Here is a 21,551-nt window from a genome sequence, read left to right as displayed (position 1 = left end):
CGTCAGCTTTATAAATGCTTTAAACATGCTGACCCAACAAAACCACGAAAGACGCGAATAAATGCGATCAAGAAGGGCTATATATGTGTATTATACCCGGCAGAAAGGCTCATTCTACTGGAGAGGAAACATCCTACACAAAGAGAATCTCTATATCGATACGCTCAAGATCGTGGAAAGCAGTTTAGAAAGCAGTGGTACATGATGAAGCTTGAAGCCCTACTATCCCTACTGCCGCATTATTCACATTTTCTTGCCATTGTTTTCGATTATTATCACACGCACAATCCATTAACACACGCGGCATACATCTACGAGAACACAGATTGCATCATCCATCGGCAATACATGGGAAGTATGCACTTTCGGTTGCTTATTTTTTGCTTGTTTGTCGTTTTTTACATAAATGCTACGCGAATCGAGGTATGAGAGACGGCGTGTTTCGTAGGTAAGTAAATCAGGGGCGGGAAAAAATAGCGTCTCGTACCCACTCGTACTGGAATGCCTGAGGTGTCCACAGCATGCACTACCACTGATGCATTACTAGCGCACCAAAAATTAAACAATAAATAACGAATCTACACTGTAGCCGCAAAGCGTTGATTATCGAAAGTATTAAATACAATGCTACACACGAAAATGATTCGCTAGCGGGCGGGGCGGGGATGATTTCCACGTTTTGATTGTTTCAAGCTGGTTCAATTTGGCGATCGAGATACCGACCGGAGTGTAGGATTGTAATTGATGTGTAATCGCAAAAGGTGTTTACAAATTCACTGTCCCGGTTCTGTACTGTATCGGCAATATTAATCTTTAGGAGTAAGATTTAAGCACAGTATTGAACGTAATAACGGAACATGCAATTGATTTACCTTAAAACGATTGTTGTGATACTTATCTCCTTTTTTCCATCCATCCTTCCTATCTAATGCAAAACAGCGACTTCATCTACTTCCTGCTGCAAACACGGATTTCCGTTCAAATCCTTTCTGTTCTGCGGCACACGCTCTTGCGCCTTTGATTATCTTGTTCACCCCTTTCAGCACAGCGCGCTTGCGCTCTAGTTATCCAAAATGGAAATAAATTTATAAGACTTTTAGTTTTGTATGCATATACCATATTTGTATAGTATAATAGAGTTCACGTGTTCTAACCTATGAAAAAAATGTAACAATATCCTTTGCGCTGGCCTTGCGCACGATCAACAGAGTAGAGAGAAAGAGAATGTGTGTGTGTGAGAAAGAGAGAGAGAGAGAGAGGGGGAAGGGGAAAACACATTGGTTTTTTAAATATTCTATCATGATTTCAAATCCTTACGCACAGCACATTTGCGAACTGATGCCACTTTCGACAGACGGGATCGTACCGTACGTTTCGGTAATACTTCCTTGCTCTAAGCGAGAAGCTACTATCTATGCATAGGGCATTGATATAAAAACAAAACTTAACGAATGTGTAGGCAATTTTGGAACGAAAAAAAAATCTCACACCGCCCTTCAAATGGGTTGGAATTGCAAAAAAACCGATCATGTTTGAAACATACATCACGAAATTAGCATATACTAACAATTATTAGAAGAGGAATCTCTAATGTTTAACCAAGTTTGGGCTTTCTTACTGACCCACACTGTGCCCGATTGTTAGCTTATTCGAGAATTTTGGTACCCACATGTGTATCCCTTTTTTTTTGTTGAAACATTCTCTTGGACACTTTGGAGGCAGTACACGTGACGTGACTGTTTCAAAACAAACATATTTACATACATAGTTGTGTGTGTGTGTGTGTGTTTCTGAGTTACGTACCAAAACGTGTAACAAATGCACTAAACCAATATCTAAACAGAAAGGCAACAAAGGTGTCTGCGTGAGTGTTCCGGGTGCCGCGGGATGTTTAACTATGTGTAACGGGGGAAGATATGTGTAAGAACGGGTAGTACAAGCAACACTGTGAAGCCTAATTAACTAGTGGCCATCAGCCATTGCGGTGACTGTATGTGTGTGTGCCTCTCTCTATGTGAGTTTGTTACTAACATTTCAGCATCCTAAGCGAATTTTTACTGCTTCTAAACGGGGATTTTGTATGAATGGTGTGTTGCATGGGATTACACGTTACTGTTTTTTACTTCTTTGCGAACGTACCACACCTCGCGCTATCATTATTTACAAATACACATCACACTTTTGGTCGATCGATATTATCCTTTCTTCTCCTTCCCTCCTTCCCCCAACGCCTCGCGTTGTTTAGTGAATACATGAGCGTAGCTTGCATCTTAAGGAAACCCTTTTCGCCCCTTTCCTTCCTAAAAGTCGAAAGGGCTTGTGGCGCGAGAGCAGAGAGGGAGGGCAGGATAGAGTAGTGAAATGAGGCGTAAGAAATCTTAGATCAACTCTCACCCACACAACAATCGTCTAGCGCAGCATCACTATCAAACTATCTGCAGGTCTTTGTCTGGGTTGTGTTTATGAAGCCGTGCGCAAAATTATTCGCCATCCTCCCCGGCCGCAGCTACAATACACACACCCGGGCAGTGTGCCGTCCTACGATATCCTAGCATTGGAGTCGACTAAATTAATCGAGAGGCGCAGTTTGTCAGTCGTCGGAACACGGTCTTCGTCGTCGTCGTCGTCGTACAGGATGGGCGGATTCAACGCGTTCGGTTCCTCTCATGCAATGTCACGGGCAACCGGTACGATCGCTTCCCAGTATCGCATTTGCTGGTTAGGGAGAGCGAAGATTAGTGTTCCGATACTAAAAAGGTTGTACTTCTACCAATCAAGCTTACCTGCTGCTGGTGTGCCATTTGATCTTCCAGATATTTGATGATGGTCGACTTGAAATCGCGTGCACGAGCCAGCTCGAAGCGTTCCATCTCCTTCTTGATTTCACTGGAAATATTGTCAAACTCCTTCTGACACCGCTGCACCTTGCCCTCCCACTGTAACGGTAGCAAAAAGACGTTTAAGAACAAAGAAAAAAAACTCCTCATTCTGGGCCTTCCTACCTCTTCCACCTCCTTCTGCGCAAACTCCAGCTTGTCGCGTCGATCCTGCAGTTCGAGCTTCGCCTTGTTTTCCCGCTTCTTGGTCAGCTGCATCTGGGCGTGCTGCCAGTTCTGGAACACTTTCACCCGCTCGTGAAACACGTCCTTGATAGCACCGAACAGCCCAATGTAGTCCTTGATCGTCTCCGACAGGATGTACAGGTCCGAGTTGGCCTGCTCGGAGCGCAACAGTTCCACCTTCTCCTCCACGTCCGCCAGCTGCGACAGTGCCTGCGACAGTCCGGTATGCTCCTCGCACGTGCTCAACAGTGCGGCCGACTTCGCTACACCGCCGGTCAGCGTGGCCAGCTCCTTGCGATGCGACACCAGCGCCTTGATGGCGGAGTGTAGCTTCTGCATGTGTGCATCGATCGTTTCGACCTCGCTGATCTTGTCGTTAAACCACGGATCGTTCTCATCCATCTTGTACGTGATCTTGTTGACCGTTTCGCCGACCTTGTTAAAGAGGCGCATCACGCCGGCACCGCTCAGGGCGGCCGTGTTGACGGCACGCGGCAGCTCCTGGTCGCTTTCGAGGAAGTTGACAAAGTCCGTATCCTGGCACAGGACCGGATGCTGGGCAACCCGGTTCAGGAAGCGTTCGAGCGAGGCGCGCCGATTCTCGATCCACTCCAGGTTGACGCCCGCGCCAGCTTCCGCCTGCGGCTGGCTGCCCATCCGCACCTTGGTCGTGCCGATGATGTTCTTTTCCGGCGCGGGCGGTATGATGCGCCCCATGCGCAGGTACTTGCTTACGAGCAGATCGTGCAGACCGAGGAAATCGCTGAACCGGCGCATCGTGAAGAACTGTCGCTTTTTAAACTTCAGAATGTTTGTCTTTGTGGACACCCTGCGGGAAACAAAGATTCAGATTATTTGTGAATCATCAATCAATACAATGTGTCAAACAAACAAATAGCGACCACATACTTGTACGCCAAATATGAACCCATGCCGTCGCCCACTTTCTGCGGGTCAGCAACAACTATTTCGATAAACGTATCCCCCGCCTCGTCCGTCGGCACGTCCTCCAGTACGGGCGATAGTGGTTCCTGCTGACGAAAACAAAACGATAAAGTGTGTGTGTGTGTAGAACGACGAAGCGTGGAAAAAGAAGGAAGGGAGATCGTAAACGACGCACCACGCATAAAACGCCCATTGAAGATTTTCTTATCGTAATCTGCGGGGCCTGTTTGCCGTATAGCTGGTGAATCACAGGGCCCAAGCGGGTGTGATGAGCATTTGGCAAAAAGGCGTTCTCCCTCCCCATCCCCCTCTCTACATCCCCCTGAATCATCCACCGCCAATGCAAGAGCTAGGTGGCACCAGCACACGGCTTATCTGCTGCCAATTATGATGCACCCCGCATAACGTAATTCAATCAAATTTAATTTAATTTAATAGTATTGGTGGTCTGAGGGCAAGCTGGCGCCTGGCAGTGGCGGTGAAGGTATGGGATGGGTGTGAAAGTTGCATCCAACACAACACACATACACACAGTGCAACGGGGGCCCGCTGTTGATAAGAAAAGTCGACAAGGAAAGGAAAGTCCCCGGAAGACGCACGAACCTGTATCGCCGACTCGAAGATATCGTTCTCGTTTTCGTCGTCCGGCGACGTGATATCAACATTGTCGAAGGCTGGCTGTTGTTTTTGCGTTTGCTCCGTCTCTCCATCATGCTCCAAGGTACCGTTGGTGTCCATTTTGCTGCTGCTGCTCGCGCTGCTTTTGAACGGGAGTGGTCCCGGGTCGGTATAGCGGCACAATCGCTTTCCACACGGCAGAGTCTTTCTTTATCCTTCTTTGCGGTCGCGTCACGACTATCACTAAGACCTCAAGCAACAATGGCTCTCGTCGTTACCGTTCTGTGGGGGCCTTTTGACTATCAGCAGCGGCGCTTTTCGCCCCACAAAACAAAGGACGCGTACCCGTTGGGAGGGTCGGACAGATTTCGGGGCCGATTAATTTGCACTGCCAGTTATGCTACTGTGCGGCACATCTGAACTACGGTGCAGCATTCAATGTGCAACACCGGACGGGGGAGCAAAAAGGGAAGCGAAAGTTACTTGCACTTATCTTTGGTACGCGAAAAAACGGCGAGATGAGTAAAGCAATTTCTGAAACTGCACTTGTCGTCAGCAAAAACAAGAAACGTCATGCGGAGAAAACGAAGACACGGGCCGCTGTCAAATGCGGGTGCGAGCTTTTTAGTACAACCAAGGTGTACACAGTAAGGTGTGTGTGAATTTGGTGAGGAATGTAATGAAATTTAAGAAGATGACTGCACAATGTGTTTGTAAAATCAAATTGAACCATTCATGTGAACATTTTTTTCCATTTTTATACATCTTCAATGTGAAAATGTGAAAATAAATGAACTTTAAATATATTGCCAAGGTGCGCACGTCACGAAATTCCCATAGTGCTCGGCGCTGTACTAAAAATCCATCAAAATATAAACAAACAACGGAGCAAAATAAACGTAGCTCAGAATCGGCTGTTCGCGTTCGTTTTACTTTTGTTACCTTTATTCTGCGTCGTACAAAAAGTGGCCGTGTATCGAGTGTTTTTTTCAATTTGATCACTTCAACAGCACAATGAGCGATTCGAAGAAGAAAACGGGAAACATCCTGTCCAATGTGGGCCCACCCTCCGAGCTGCCCAGCTTCATTACGGCGAACGTGGCAGCACCACCAGCTGGTGCGGAAAGTGTGCCGCCTGCCGCCCCGATGGTCACCGCAGACGATACGACGAAGAGGGAGGAAACGGATCCGTTCATACCGACCACGTTCAGTCCGGCGATTCCTGCCAGCAAGGACACGTCGCAGTTTACTGCCGATCAGGCAATGGCGGCCGCTGCTGGTGTGCGCCCGGCCGAGCCGACGCTGCCCGACCAGTCCGTGGGGAGAGATTTTGCTAGCATGATCCTGAACCCGGAACCGGTCGCGGCGGCCCTTAGCCCCATCACTCAGAGCGGCTCGGCCCTGTTCGGGTGGATGAAGGGTGCCGTGTCGGGCAGTGGCATTCTGCAGAAGGTGGCCGAAAAGGCGAAGAACTCGGTCGACACGATCGTTACCACGCTGGACCCGCAGATGAAGGAATACATAAGTAAGGGAATAATATATAAAACGGGAAACGCTGTTTGCTGACCATGAAACCCTCTTTGTTGCAGATTCCGGTGGCGATACGGAGGTGATTGTGGCATCGGACAAAGACGACAAGGTTCGCCCGATACGGGAAGCATTTCAGACAGTATTTGGCAAGGCCACCATCATGTGAGTAGTGATTGGTTTCTTTGGGACGAGCGTATCTGAATATTGACGATTTTGTTGTGGATTATTTTCCTATTCCTTTTCACAGTGGCCTAGCCGCCCAAGCGGTTGGCATTGCCGCCCAGCCAGTTGGGTTTGCCGCCGGCCTAAAGGGTGCCGAGCATCGTATCAACAGCATCCGGGCTGAAAATCCCCGCGTGGACGATCATCTGCCGGTGGTGGCGGTGGAGAACTTTGTCGTAGAACTCTTTCCCGACCAGTAAGTGGAGCGTTTCGTGAAGCAAACCCCGATTTTTGTTTTAGCAAAAGAAAATGAAAAATTAAATTAATCTTCTCCCCTTTTCCATAGATGGTTCGAGGCCGGTGCGATTGTACTGTTTGATTATGCGAAAAATATCCTCCTGAAAACGGTGACGCAGATGACGCCCATACCGCTGCCGGTCATTGCTGCCCTGCAAGCCGACACACCGGAGGATTATATGCTGAAGGATACCGGATTCGCCACTACGGTCGGTAGCGTTATGGCCAGGAATCTGAATGTAAGTCTGCATTGCATTTGCTGCCTTTCTTTAATTACAAAACTGTGGCCATTTCCCTTTCAAATGGCTTTCCTTCGGAGGGTGGGAATTAATACTGATGGAGTTTTGCCTTGCATTTCTCGTTCGTCTATTTTCATACTAAATCCCAAGCAGCTTTCTCTTCTGCTCTGCAAATGAATAGACGCTTAATCCGCTGTATGAACATTATTTAAATATGTCTCTTTACTTCCCACCCTGCTCGATGAAACCCCTCATAGCCGTTAGCCGAAATGAGATCGGTGTAGCTTTTTTTTCAATACCGTTTAGCGCTTTTCCACTATTCTGTTTAATCAGATTATCAAGTAGAGTGTAAAAGAAATGAGCGAATGAAAAGCGTGGCAAATGGGCGATTAATCAGAAAACTATTAAAAACATTAACCAACCACCAATCAGTTGTAGTTGGTAATGCTTTGTGTGCGTAATACCATCGTTTGTGTGTAGCTTAGCTTTCTTGGTGTTGAAAAGGGCTTTACATTCATTATGCGAATAGAATGAAAAATGGCTGATAATATAGCACAAATTGCATTATGTGTTGTTGGTTGTAAGGATTTGCTTTGGTGGGTCTGGGTAAAGCAGGAAAAAATGATGCTCCTTTTGTGCTTTATCAAAATGCATTCTGGTGGGAATTACGTTTACATTTACTCCTGTTTGAAGATTATTGTTGTTAGCATACAAAACAGAGGGATAGCTGTGGTCGGTTTTCCTCCTCTTTATGGTCAACTTGTGTGTTAATGTTGGATGAAAACCCCTCAACCAGAAGCACAACCAAAAAAACAGACGCACCTGTAAAGGATGCAAACCACATTTGTGCCAGTTGTCTGATTTGGTTGTACTTAAAAATAATGCATTTTTTAATGTGCACCTTCCACACTTTAAGCGGTTGGCCCGGACACAGGTAGGCAAACACAAACAAATGGGGATAATTATTTCCGTAACCGATACGCGTTCATATGCCTGTTTGAAGCATTGGCACGATGGGGGAGTAAGAGAGAATGAATTAAAAAAAATTAATAAAAATGCAATTAAATTGAGCCGGTGTGGTAAAAGTATGATGAGGCGGTTAAAATTTTCCCATTTGTGTGTGTGTGTGTGTGTGTGTGTGTGTGTGTGTGTGTGTATGTGTGGTTTCTGGTTTCGTAGAATTGTACTTTTATTTTATGGTGAATTGTTTGCCTGAATGGTACGCATTGCATTGCATTTTATTCCTTGCTGCTTTTTTCATCCCCTCGTTGGGTGTTAATTATAGCATTTCATATATTGAAAAAGTTGTTTAATTGGAATGGTGCTGATGAGTGGTTATCTTGTGAAATGTAGCACACTTTGTGTTAAATTAAGTCTTTTGAAATACATATAATTATAATCAGCAAAACGGACACCAGCCACTCACGATACTCATTTACACAATTTATAATTAATTCTTCGGAATCATGCTCTTGCCCACATGTTTGTTAGCTAAATTAGGAATGAATATTTGAATTGCGAATATTAAAATTTGTTTTCAGCGAACCCGAAGCAACCGTTCGACGTACAAGTGGCGGTGTTTGGTCAGTAAAATTAAAAACCGTTCTTAGAATGAGCAATTTTTCTTTTGGCATTTTGTACATATTAGAAAGTTAATTCCAAAGCGTTGCTGCGAGCGGCATTTGCGATAATAATTACATATTTCTGATAACCGGAACGATGGCCAATCGTCTCTTTCATCGTACAAAATGAAGCTTACCACATTAAAAATCTTTAGATCCTCTCCCCAAAATTCATTCCTTCGGTTGCGTGCCATATTTCTCATCGCTGCAGCTGCAGAGTGACGCAAACACCACTAAATCTGCATCCCATTAAAGCGATGTGGTGTGCAACAGGATGGACAAAGGTGGTTTAGTTCAGCTCCGTGTGGATGCAGCCACCACTGCATGATTTATTGCATCGAGCTGAGGCTAAAGAATGTGCCAAAAATTAGGGAAAAGGGCGTTCCAGTTCCAGCGTCCATGTGCGTGTACTTTTCCTTCCGCTTTTTAAGTATCAGGCTGGCAGCAGTGGTGTCGCTCGGTTTATTGCAAACTTCCGGCTAACTCATTACCATGAGTTTCATAGCCTCACCAAACGCCCGTTTCGGGGTCGGAGGAAAACGGTCTTGGCAAATGAAAAATAGCAAACTATGTGCCACTTGGGGGAGTATACGTGTTTATGTGTGTGTGTAAGTGGTGTGCCGCCAACGTGGTTGCCTATTAAAATAATGTATGTCCCTGGCTGGTGGTTTACTGGTGCCATTCGCTCAGGCCCAGGCAGGCTCAAGGTCACCAAGACGTTAAAATGCTTCGTTAGGCAGAGTGAGTGTGTCTGTATGTGTCCGTGTGCATGAAAAGGTGTTCCCCGGTAAGACAAAGTGCAGCCAAACAGGGCACTCTTCGATGGTGTTTGTTTGGCACTGCGATGGGTCCGGAAAGCAGTTAGTTAGTACTATTTGCTCGCCGTGTTGCATACATGCAGGCTCTAAAGCTTCCAAAAGCGTAGGTTTTATACGAGATAAATTATTAATAGTGGTGTGCGTGTCTGTGCAGCATCGCTTTATTAAGCGAACACAGTTGTATGTGTGTTGTCCACAATCTCGCAAAAAGCTGTTCCCATTGCAGGTTTTAAATTGGCTGTGACGGTCTATGCCCGATGCGCTTTTCTTTCTTCGGTAATAAAATTACCAAGAACTACTAATACCACCACCGCTACTGCTCTTTTGTGCAGCGAGTAAAAGTTGCACCAGGTGACTCAGCATGATATCGCGTAGAGGAAGACTGTTACGCTGCGACACTCCGCAAGGGGTGCAGTCAATTTCAACCGGTGTGTCTGAGTAACTTGCTCCGTCGTCATCGTCGTCGTGCGCAGGAAAGTTTTCCCATTTTACACAGTGTGTACTCCATCTAATTCCAATCAATTACATGCACCAGAGACCTTGCACCGGGGACGCCTCGTTTCGAGTGGTTTTTGCGCTAGACACGTGCGCACGTTCCGTCTCGGTCGTTTTCTTGAGGCAATGTCCCTTAGCTCCCTACATCCTAACTACTGTGAGGTGCACAAACGACACGTTTGCAATGTTGTCCGTTCTTTTTTTTTATTTGGTTGTGACAGGAAATGACAACATTAGGTCTAGATGGAAGACCCCTTTGCGGATAGTGATGAAGTGCAGAACGAGATGGAAAAACGTTTTGCACGCTAGTAAACCACTTTTTTTGGGTGCAACCGATCACAACAGTGATCGTGTGTAGTGTTCCTTCATTGAATGAAGTTCTTCCAAAAAGTGTATGTTTTAGACCAGAAAGAGAGGAACACATACAAGCAGTCTAATCAACGGATCACACTGGGTTAAAAGTTTGTCCTGCAAAGAGAGCATGTTATTTTTGCCACTTTTATTTCCCACCCACAGCCTGTGTTAATGGCTGTTGACCGGGTGGCTGTTGACGAAAATTAAAAGTCCCCCATCAGGCGACGGTCATTCTGTTTGGTCCTCGTTCTCGGGTCGTGTTGAAAGTTTTCGGTAAATTGGTTAAAGTTGAAGTGGATTTGGCTGGCCATTTGACCGCGCTGCCTTTGTGTGCCGTTTGTTGCTATATTTTAACGCACAGAGTTTGAAGTTTAGTTGCTGATGTTGTGCTAGTTGAATAATGGATACTTTATCCAGGGAAAGAGGGAACTAATTTTACAGATCGAAGTCCATGACTAGGAATTGTTTTTTTTTTTTTTTTTTTTTTTTTTTTTTTTTTTTTTTGCAGAATGCTAGAGCTTGGAGCTATTGATCTTTTCTGCAAAGTTTTATATCGTTTATTTAATCTTCAACAGTATCGTTACTGTTAACTAGGTCAAGTTATGCCGTTCTTTAAGGATTTGAAAGTTCGGGAATTGGACGATCGTCTTCGACGATTATTTAAATACGATACAGCCTCGAACTTGTAAAACCTTGATCATCGTCAGTTCCTGATGTCCACAGCGAAGATAACACTACACGTTGAAGCATTGAACATTTTAGTCCCGAAGACATCATCCTCATGATCATGGTCGTAAAACTAATGGCCCGAAAGCTTTCGACCATTGCGGATTGTCTGTAGTTGTTGTCGTTAGAATCAGTCTCGCTTGTTTTGTAAGCTCGAAATAGAACTAAGGGAAGTTGGGAAAGAAATTCAGGGAAGGTATGTTGATGTACAACAACGAAGGACATTTAGAGCTGGTAAGCGATTGTTGGATAATCATTACCATGGCAGCTGTTGGTGACTAAGTTGAATATGCATGTTGCAAGATTTGAAACCATTTGTGGGTAGCTTTGGTAATGATTCTGCAGACATTGCTGACACCGATTTTGAAACTATTATTCCCCAATAACCCTTTGTCGATAGAATTGTACGAAATGTTTGCTGAAAAGAGGCCATGATGTGTTCGTTCTAGATATGGTAACCGTTGTTGATGGAACGAATCGACCGATAAAGGCTTTATGTAGGCATCGTTTCACAGAGGCCTGGTTTACAATGTACACATCGGACCTAAGGTGAGTGGGATTTGGGATCCTCGGTTTATTGAACGTTCGGTTTTGATCCCTTTTCCACGGGACACGGGAAGAGATGGGTCCTGTTGCGAAATCACTGTACCATCACCTGACCCTTCAGATACAAGCTAGTAACAAAGTTGAGCAAGCATTACCTATTATCTGGCCGATAGATGATGTTCCTGTTCGTAGCATCAAAATCATGTTTGTGAATAGTTGATTACACTTTGATGACGACGTGTCTCTGATAACGAGACTCGGGTAAGTTGAGCTGCTCCGGTGGAGGTTCTCCTTCACCTACACCGACTTCGGGTTGTATTTCAAATCTGCTCAGCTTGCACCGTTGCGAGACACTTACAACTTTCCGTAACAACCCCGTCCTCTGGTATTGAATATCGATCCGCTGGGGAGTTTCGGGCTCGATTTTAATTGATTGTTCCCTCAAGCGGCATACGAGCACGCGGACACACACGCTACTCACGTTTAATTAGTTTTCGGTTCCGTGTGATTGGGTCGGAAAAGACGATGTACGGTCACAGACTAATTTCGGATGCTCTTTGAACGTTTACGAGCGTTATCGTACGCGCAAGGACGAATTCCCAAGAACCTTTTGGAGTTTCTTGGAGTTGCGGCTCTCACTGCCGGATGTTATTTTCAGTTGATTAGGTCACAATATTGTGAAGGTGTTACCTTTTGGCGGAGACATCTTTCTAGGTATGTCGTGGTTTGGCTGGTCGATTCTGGTGCGACGATAAAATGCACCAAAGCGGAAAACAGGAAAAGGGTATTCTAGGGTAAAATGGTATCTTTAACCATAAGCCTACGCATAGACGGAGCGTGAAATTTGCTCTATAAGAAGATGATGGAATGTCGTGTAAATGGACTTACAATCTATTAAAAGCATTGTGTTGTTGTTCGCTATAAAGGCTTTTTTTGTGAAATATCTTCTGGGGTTCTTCGGTACCTTTTCGGTTGATTTTTCCTATTTTCCTCCACTTACCTTACTCCCAGATGATGAAGTAAAAAGGGAACATTTGACCGTTTTTATCTCAAATTGATCAAGGGTTATCTTGTGTTGTGTGTTTAACGTTTCATAGATGTAACAAAAGGTCAAAAACAAGGAGCTTCCTGCTTAAAACACGACATAGGCGCCTAAAGGTATGCAATCTGACGACATACTTACATTATTAAGCAATATATCCCTTACCTTCCCCACACTTAACTTAACTCTATGAATTATAATAACTTTGGAAACTTTGGGAAGTTGTTAGTGCATGTATAATACAGTACAAAAATTTCCCAGAGCCTGGGGAAGTTTTCCACTTTGCACTTTCAATGCAAGACGCAACGAAAGACGCAACGCCTGAAAGTATGCAATCATGCGTAGCACATTATTTATGCAGCAAATTACACTGAAACGAGACTGAGCGACAAAAGATTGAAATGATTACATTACTTAAATGATTGAACTTGTTCCTCTTTTCCCAGAATTTCTGATCTGTTTCCATCCTAACCACTCTCCTGCTTATTATTCCCCAGTGGAAAAATCTTTCCGCATGGCTACCGTTTGGTATTTGCCGGCTGAAAAAGCTTGTTTTAATTACTGGACGAGAGATTCAAAATATCAAATATTCCCCCGAAAGGACATTCGGTATACCGACCTTTATCGTTCAATGACACTGTGCCTCATTCGATGAAATAGGATGATTTTAATTAAATTTTATTGTATCTCTCCTGCGTATTGGTTTTGTGTGGTTTCGTTTTGGAATCGCTTACATCTCTCCAAACGGGGAAGGAAGGCCCGGGTATTCCCCGAACGTAATGAGATTATGCGTTTTTGTAATGATTGCCATTTTGTTAAACCCCTAGAGTGGAGAGAGACACACATTCAGAGGGAGTTAGAGCGACAACGAGTGTCTGCAAAGTTGTGTATCCGCATCTTTAATCTGTACGGAATTACTGCATTCACCGGCGAAAGTTTTTAAATGGACAACCTGCCGCTCCTCTATACAGTCCTAACTTAATCAGCTTGTGTCCTTCCCGTTTGATTTCCATCCCAAAGTGCGGGACTAATCTTCTACGGAAAGTGCTGCTATCCCTCGTCCGGAGATTGGCTGCATTAGTGTTTGAGTTAGCTTTTGGTGCCATGTTTCAACCGCATCCGGTGTTGCACAAGATGATACCCTGAAGGCTTCTCTCATCCCACTCTCAAAAAAGGATTAACCGGAAGCAAACGGTCAAGGTTGTTTGGCCAGGGATTTGTGCACGCTTCCGGGTGGATGTTTATGCTCGTGGTCGTTGCAGCTGCTTAGCTCCCGGGACATTATGCAGAAACTGGGTACGACTGCACCGAACCCGATTATGCAGAATTCGGCTCACGGTTTCATCGTTAGCGAATTGCACAAAATTCGGAAGTAACCAGCAATGCGATTACTAACGGGATGAAAAACGGCGCTCGTTCTGTGGTATTTGCGCACCATCCATATCGATTGGCTATCTTTCGCTTGGAATTACCGTTTTCTCGATGTGGTAAGATGCCTTTTGGTTGGTTTTCAGCAGCAGATAGACCGAGGATAGAGTGCAAATGAGTTGTTGCGGCGGCCGGAGGCCAGTTGATGATTAGCTCTAGGAAAACGGTCATAAACAGACGCGAGCGCTTGGACAGTAAAACATTGGCTCGGATGAAGGGTGATCACTCGTTTTGATAGAGAGTTTACTGCTGGGGATGGACCAGCTAGGCACAAACATATAAGTGTGTGTCCAAATTGGATTATAAACTATTTTTCACATAAGGGCGTGTTAACTTGGTCGTTGCAGAGAGCGATGGGATGGAATGACGTCCTAATATTCTGTTCCATTTGGTCACGTTTTGTGCGCTGAGGCTAAATTCAACATCACCCGCTCGAACGTTACTGCACAAATTGAAAGTTATCGAACACAATATACCTTCACCGAGGCATCCATTCGAATGAAGCATAAGCCAGTCGTTGGCTAGGGCTGGTGCTGTTTGACCGGATGTCGAAAATCGCCCAGACAGTGCCTGCAAGCGTTACAAGCGCCAGTACGAGCGGATGTAGTTTTTCTTCCTTATTTCCATCACGTTGCAGCCTTTTCGATTTACCATCGTTGTGACTAGTCGCATCCAATGGTTGTCCTGGACGACGAAGGGTGGTTGTTCCGGTCATGGGGGAATGCCGGAACTAACGTTCGAGCTGAATTGTTCTCTCGTTTACTTCCGGTTGTTTGCAGTAGTTTGTAGTGTGTAGGGATGTAAAAGCTTGCCCGATCCTTTGCTGATTGTTTTGGGAAAGCTCGATAAAACGATTCGCTTTAAATTGAAACAGAGTGAAAGAGCGAGATTGAAAATTTTGCTTTTTGCTGGACAATATCCGTGGGTAATTGAATTTAGAAATAAAGAAGAGAATATTTATTAAAAATCACTAACAATTCTAAACCATGTTTGAGTTTAAAGTATAATGATTGATTCGATTCTATTGCGCAACATAAAACGCTTTAAAGTGTTCCTTTTTATCACATCCAATTCATCTTGATAACCCTTTCTACAGTCACTTTTACGATCGATCAATATGCTTTTAAATATTTTCCATCAAACTTAACGTCACGATCGTTGCTCCAGCACCTGTCCCTCTGTTGAAGCGAAGCAGACTCATTGTTTGCTTAATTCCCATTCTGTTTGGTCCACCGGTCTGTCCGGATGTTCCATCAAAACAGCAATGGCACGGAGTTTACGTGTTACTTTGTGAGCAGCCGTTAAACAAACTGCCAATTAAATTGATTGACCGATTGATGTTGTTCGTTCGTGAGGTGTGCTTCCGCGATGTTTCCGGTCCGGTTGTATGTTTGTTTAATATAAAGCACACAAACAGGGACAATCATGATGATTTGATTGCATCAACGAACGTTCTTTGAATGCAAAATCATGCATTAAATGGCATGTGGTGTTGCGGGTAATGTAAATCGGAATGGTTTAGATAGCTGTACGTGATTAGGAGGAATTAGAACACACAGTTCAGCAAATTCCAATGAAGGGGATGGGTTTAGGGATGCATGAAGTGTTTAAGTATAGAGTTTTTACAGCAAAAAATCTGCTATAAATGCATCAATAGTTTAAATTCATGATCTTTTCTTATTTGTGAACAGTAGTAAAAGGGTACACTTATCAATTTTCCACCTCGATTAGCTGCCGCTGCCAAAGGATCCTTTTAATGCATCGTTGGCATCCCGCCGTAAATCATCGGTTTTTAAAGCCCCAAAAACCGGAAAGGAAAGGTCATTCATTTCTTCATTTCCCTGTTCATTGAGCTGTGCGCTCCCCCATGCTTGTGTTTTCAATGTCCCCCAAAAACCATCTAACTTTCATGCTCTATTCTTTTTCATTCCTCACAGACCTCACACACCGAATGGCACCGTTCGTACACGTCCGTGTCCCGCTCGGAGATGATACTGACCGCGGCCAAAACGATAGCGACACTGTACAAGCATGCCGTGCTCGACTACGAACTTACCGTGGCGTCGCAGGTGGATTCAGCAGTGGGAGCAACGGCCGGACCATCCACTACCGGCGGCGATGGCGGCGATGGTACACCCCAACCGGCGGAATAAGAATTAATGTTCACCATCATTAGGGCTTGCCACTGTAATCAGTACTGAGCTGGTGCTGCCCCCAGAGGACCTGCGAGCTACAGCCGGATGGACAAATGAATTAAGCACATCGTGTGTGGTGGAAGCGTTTTCGTGACGATCGTAGTCCAAGATATTGCAAAAGAAGGGGTTTTGTGAAGAGCTGATCGCTTGTTCCACACAAGATGATGGCGGCAACGGTTAGCATTTAGAGGAGCTCTTCACCTTCTTTTACAGACCCATATCGAGAAAGACAAGGTATAATGGAAAAAGTATCGACCAACAATCCCATTGGGAGTGAACAGCAGCAAGAAAGGAGTGAAAAAGTACACACAAGTTTTAATGTTCGTTTGGGTGGCGCCCGTTACGTGACGGTGTAGAATAAGAGAATCCTTTTTTTATTGTTTTGACCCTCTCCTTCCGAGACACCGAGATTCCCTTTTGCCCGAGTTGCGAATGGGAAAATCGGCATGATTTTCAATTTATTGATTCAACCCATGAGATTTAACCGACCGACCCGGATCACACAAGAATCGCACGGCATTGCCTGCTGAATAGGATCGCGTGAATCTCGTACGCTCGAAAGATGTGACAGAGAGAGAGAGAGAGGTAATTTCTTGAAGGTGTCGAGCGTGCGCTTATCAAAATTATACGACCATAGTTTATTATATAGCACTCGTTGAAACTGTAAGCCTATTATCTTAATAATCACCAGTAATAAAACGCAAACTGTAAGCAGCCATTCTTAAACAAATGGAACGAAATGAAACGAAACTGGCCGCGAGGAGAGGCCGCTGTTTATCTTTTTTATATGTCCGGCTGCAGTGTCGCCCTGGTGTCGGAGTGTTCTGAGTCGCAAATTAACGAAGCGAACGGTAGAAAATCTGCATTTGTTGCTCAATTTTCATCGCTTTGTTGTTCTCGAGTTGCTCGACAGGACTGTTAAAGGTGGGTCGAATATTTGTACGGTGTCAACGTTTTCCGAAAATCTCATTCTTTCTCAACGTGGCCTGTCTGTCTGTTTGGTCTGAATGTTAAGCTCGTAAAGCATGGAGACGCGAACGAGGTAAGGTGTTTCAACCGGTACCAAGCTCTGGAGTGGAAATTAAATTATAAATTCTATGTTTGCAGATTTGAAGGCCACTGTGTGTGCGAGCAATATAATTCTATACTATCTCTCTCTCTCCCTCCAATAGACTACACAACCACAACAAGCCGGAACGTGTTGCAAAGTAAGCAAAACAAATCGTTGGGCGGCTAACGCCTGCACATTAGCATTTGTGGTTTTCAGAGGTAAATACTTGGCTTAGTTGAATTCTAAGATGGACCGTGTACAGCAGGTGTAACCTAGCGCTTCGTTTTCACGCTTGAACAACTTTATCAAAATGAAAACCTTGAATTAGCAGCCAAAGGCCAATTGGTACAAGGAACGAAGTGCAATACTTTCCCATTCGGCAAACATGCACTCAAATTGAAAGTGTGATTAAATGAAACACGAAACCATACACATAAATGGGAAAATTTAAACAGTCTCATCCTGTTTTTATTACGCTGGTTCGAATTAATTGCATTTTTATTAATTCTCTCTTTGACCCCCTCATTGTGCCAATGCTTCAAACAGGCATATGAACGCGTATCGGTTACGGAAATAATTATCCCCATTTGTTTGTGTTTGTCTACCTGTGTCTGGTTAATGTGTGAAAGGTGCACATTAAAAAATGCTCTTTTTAAAGTACAACCAAATCAGACAACTGGTTCGAATGTGGTTTGCATTCTGGTTGAGGGAATTTCATCCAACATTAACACACAAGTTGACCATAAAGAGGAGGAAAACCGACGACAGATTTACCTCTATTTTGTATGGCTAACAACAATAATCTTCAAACAGGAGTAAATGTAAACGTCCCACCGGAATGCATTTTAATAAAGCACAAAAGGAGCATCATTTTTTCCTGCTTTACCCAGACCCACCAAAGCAAATCCTTACAACCAACAACACATAATGCAATTTGTGCTATATTATCAGCCATTTTTCATTCTATTCGCATAATGAATGTAAAGCCCTTTTCAACACCAAGAAAGCTAAGCTACACACAAACGATGGTATTACGCACACAAAGCATTACCAACTACAACTGATTGGTGGTTGGTTAATGTTTTTAATAGTTTTCTGATTTATCGCCCATTTGCCACGATTCTCATTCGTTCATTTCTTTTACACTCTGCTTGATAATCCGATTAAGCAGAATAGTGAAAAAGTGCTAGACGGTAGTAGAAAAAAAGCTGCTAACGGCAGTGAGTGGTTTCATTGAGCAGGATAGGGAGTAAAGGAAACATATTAAACTATCGTCCATACAACGGATTGAGCGCCTTTTCATTTCCCGAGCAGAAGAGAAAGCTGCTTGGAATTTAGTAGTAAAAAGAACGAATGAGTACGGGAAAATCCCCCTGAAAAGAAAACCATTTGAAGGGGAAATGGGCACTGTTTTGTAATTAAACTTTTATCTTAAGATCATGGAGGGAACATTCGAATACGTTTGCTTTTTGCAGCTGGTTTACCTACCTTACGCTCAAATTCGCTCTTTTTTTGTGATATGTAAATTATTAAAATACAATTCACTATACCTCGAAATTATTTTATTACACCGCCTTGGATGCACACGAATTTTAACAAAGCTCTCTTCTCCGCTCATCCTTTCCTATCCTGTCTTGCTGGTCAGGGGTGAGTTCTACGATGAATTTCTTCGCCGTCACCACCGACAGTTGTTGGTCCACGCGTGGATTTGCAGGAAAAATGCTGTTGATGCAATACTGGGCACCATTATGCTCAGCGGCAAACTCCACTGGCTGGGCGGCAATGTTAACCGCTTGAGCGGGGAGCCCACTGTGAAAAGGAAAGTTTAAAAATATCCAAGAAACCTTTTACATATTTAACACATTACACAAACATCATTATAAAAACCACTCACACAATGGTAGCCCCGACAAATACTGTCTGAAATGTTGCCAGTATCGAGCGAACACTGTCGTATTTGTCATTGCCCTTGACGCGGTTAGCGAGTAGGGCGGTCGAACGGTACCATTCAGGATGTGCACGTTGATCGTGGAAGGATCGGCGTTCGATGGGGAGCAGACGTACTTCCCGCTGTCGGTGGTACGGGCGCGTTGTATTAGCAGGTACGATGTCGTCATTTCACCCTTCTCCGTTATGACCGACACACCGCCCCGGGGTGAATCGTAGTTGATCTCCTGCAAACAAACAAAAAATGTGAAAAAATGAGGAAAAATCACTCGAAATGGAATAAAGCGAATTTACTCTCGAACCAAGAAACAAGCTCCCAATCAATTGACATTGACGCTCTTCATTCGTTCCATTCATTTTTATCGATTATTAGAACAAAGCAACGAAAGCAGTGTGCTTTTTGCTTTGAAGCGCAGTTTCAACGGGAACGTGACCGATCGGCAATTTTCATTTTGAATGGAGTTAGGGGAACACATCGTCAAAGCAAGCAAGATCATATTCCAGGATGAGATATTTGCACCTAAGTATTAACCCACACTTTTCCATTTGGCCTTGGCGAAGTATTGAGGACTTGAAATACTTTTCTATTTATTTATCAGTTCGTTTTTTTAAATTTTGCTATTAATTCTGAATTTATAAGGAGAACGAGGGAAACTAAAGGATGGTTTCAATAGGCTCAGATAAAACTTTTTGCATGAAGATACACTCAAGACGTCTTTAAACAGTGATTGGAGGTTTTTAGATTAGTGTCAGTGATTAGCATTTAGATACAAGTTAATGTTTTGATTTGATTCAGTTATAAACAATTGTGAAATACTAATTTCAACGGGTCAAATCAAGTGAATGTTTCATTTCTTAGTAATTAAAAATGAAAAAGAACAGGTTATGTTTTTAAAGTATAATAATATTTATCATCGTTCCCTCAATTGGTTTCAATTGTTTGTATTCGATGAATAAGAAAAGGCATAACAATAACTCAATTTTATAGACAATAACATAAAATTGACACCACAGCAAATTGAAATGCTTATTGTTTTAAGCATAATGTTTTATATTTCAGAATATACTTTATGGAATACAACCAAAAAACCTGAATGTTATTTTGATTATCATCGACGCTTCTCTTCTTTTACAAAAAGAGCTCAATCATTGTTATATTTATTCTTTAACAAGCCGATTAAATGTTTCAGTTAGGACATAACACACATCACATCTCTGAAAATATGTCCAAACACATCCCCCTTCCTAACGTAACATCAAAATGGATAACGTTTCCATCCTAAGCTTTCGGACATGTTCTCACATTAATTCAAGCCATAATCCAACGCTCCATAAAGAAGGAAGACCTTAACCCCAGACACACAAACACACCTCTTCTCCGCTTACCTGATTGTTGTGGGTCCAAAAGATGGTTGAAGGAGGCTCGGGCGAGTTCCGCACTATGCAGGTTAAATTTACAGTTGAGCCCGTGTTGATGTACAGATCCGGCACACCAACGATCGTGGTGATTGGTTCTGCAGATGGAGAAGGAGTTATAGGGATACGTGGAAAGAAGAAAACAAGTGTCTGTTAAAATCGAAATAAACCTATACCCCAAAAAACCGAAAAAACACTCAAAGGCCTTTCATAGAGAGAGAGTGAATGAGCAATACGTATCCTAAACGTGTATTAAACCAGTATCAGCCCCGTGCATTTAGTGCGGCTGGACACTTACCTACGACGGCGAGGAACATTGAGTGCCCGACCGGTGGCGTAGTGGAGATCTGGCACTCATACACGCCCGTGTCCCGCTTCTGGGGGTATCTAATCTGAAAGAACAACGAACCAACGGGTATTAGCTGCCAGTGAGAGACAGACAGACGCAAAAGAGGAGGGAAAATAAAGTGGACAAAAAAGAGAGTTCAACACTCCACGGACGGAATCTCCTGAGAGCTTGCGTGTTCGTGCGTGTGCACATGGATCTACTGCCAACGCCCACCAGCAAATGATCGATGGCCCGAATAGGCCATATAGAGAGTCAATAGAGGCAAACTGGGTTCATTTTTTTTTACTTCATATAGTTTGCTGACTCATTGTTTGTGCTTTTCCCCAAGCTCTCAAAAGGCTCATCGAGAAGGAGGAACAGAGTGTTGGAGTTTGCACTAAATAAAAACAAAAACACACATCGAGTGACGCAATGGGGCAACAGAGGAATAAGGGGGCTTACTTGTAGGGACCAGTCGTCTGTCTGGGGATTATGTACAGCCTGGAAACGCTGGTCTGACGTATAGGTGAATCTACCTACGGTTAACAGATGAATGTCACGATGCCGCACCCAGGACACCTGCCGAGGACGAACGATCCGCACAGGGGGACGTTGCACGTTTTGTTGTGATATATGAACAGGTGAAGCACAAACACAGAGGAAAAAGAGAAACAAGTAAAAACACATGGTTAGAATTTATCGATACGGAAGCAACTCGATTCCGAAAGCA

At 43.9% G+C, this 21,551-nt stretch overlaps 3 protein-coding genes across 8 annotated transcripts in view; 1 reads left to right on the top strand and 2 right to left on the bottom strand.

Annotated features, from left to right (window-relative positions):
• Positions 1-1,396: 1,396 nt before the first annotated feature.
• LOC121595885 (sorting nexin-2) lies at positions 1,397-5,217 on the bottom strand. 2 transcript variants are annotated; one of them, XM_041920233.1, is made up of 5 exons: positions 4,611-5,217; positions 3,972-4,096; positions 3,003-3,891; positions 2,784-2,936; positions 1,397-2,715 (listed from the first exon to the last, which is right to left on the bottom strand). In XM_041920233.1, the coding sequence occupies exons 1-5, from the start codon at positions 4,743-4,745 to the stop codon at positions 2,665-2,667; spliced, it is 1,353 nt and encodes a 450-aa protein (XP_041776167.1). In that variant the 5' UTR covers positions 4,746-5,217; the 3' UTR covers positions 1,397-2,664. The 2 variants fall into 2 exon arrangements, with proteins under 2 accessions (XP_041776167.1, XP_041776168.1); XM_041920234.1 differs by having other exon boundaries at positions 3,972-4,093; positions 4,611-5,216.
• Positions 5,218-5,484: 267 nt separating this feature from the next.
• On the top strand, positions 5,485-16,824 carry LOC121595886 (protein PRRC1-like). The gene is made up of 5 exons (XM_041920235.1): positions 5,485-6,150; positions 6,215-6,317; positions 6,403-6,573; positions 6,664-6,853; positions 15,822-16,824. The coding sequence occupies exons 1-5, from the start codon at positions 5,640-5,642 to the stop codon at positions 16,035-16,037; spliced, it is 1,191 nt and encodes a 396-aa protein (XP_041776169.1). The 5' UTR covers positions 5,485-5,639; the 3' UTR covers positions 16,038-16,824.
• Positions 16,825-18,686: 1,862 nt separating this feature from the next.
• Positions 18,687-21,551, bottom strand: part of LOC121597442 (zwei Ig domain protein zig-8-like) — a 41,446-nt gene continuing 38,581 nt past the window's right edge. For all 5 annotated transcript variants that reach the window (XM_041923197.1, XM_041923199.1, XM_041923196.1 and 2 more), the window contains exons 5-9: positions 21,284-21,400; positions 20,792-20,885; positions 20,464-20,591; positions 19,025-19,304; positions 18,687-18,939 (exon numbers count right to left, since the gene is read on the bottom strand). In XM_041923197.1, the coding sequence (XP_041779131.1) occupies positions 18,806-18,939; positions 19,025-19,304; positions 20,464-20,591; positions 20,792-20,885; positions 21,284-21,400 (753 nt within the window). In that variant the 3' untranslated portion in view covers positions 18,687-18,805. The remainder of the gene's footprint in view (positions 18,940-19,024; positions 19,305-20,463; positions 20,592-20,791; positions 20,886-21,283; positions 21,401-21,551) is intronic.

This window comes from Anopheles merus, chromosome 3R (assembly GCF_017562075.2).
Source record: "Anopheles merus strain MAF chromosome 3R, AmerM5.1, whole genome shotgun sequence".
In the NCBI taxonomy this organism is placed as follows: Eukaryota; Metazoa; Arthropoda; class Insecta; order Diptera; family Culicidae; genus Anopheles; species Anopheles merus.
This window is presented reverse-complemented; position numbering and strand designations above follow the sequence as displayed.

Bases quoted from the DNA above. Each gene is read 5' to 3' on its own strand.
- LOC121595885 (XM_041920233.1), bottom strand. From the start codon at position 4,745: ATGGACACCAACGGTACCTTGGAGCATGATGGAGAGACGGAGCAAACG. The intron at 3,892-3,971 runs GTATGTGGTCGC...TGTTTCCCGCAG, and splicing joins GGTTCATATTTGGCGTACAA to GGTGTCCACAAAGACAAACA. The intron at 2,937-3,002 runs GTAGGAAGGCCC...CTACCGTTACAG, and splicing joins CGCAGAAGGAGGTGGAAGAG to TGGGAGGGCAAGGTGCAGCG.
- LOC121595886 (XM_041920235.1), top strand. From the start codon at position 5,640: ATGAGCGATTCGAAGAAGAAAACGGGAAACATCCTGTCCAATGTGGGC. The intron at 6,151-6,214 runs GTAAGGGAATAA...TCTTTGTTGCAG, and splicing joins GCAGATGAAGGAATACATAA to ATTCCGGTGGCGATACGGAG. The intron at 6,574-6,663 runs GTAAGTGGAGCG...CCTTTTCCATAG, and splicing joins GTAGAACTCTTTCCCGACCA to ATGGTTCGAGGCCGGTGCGA.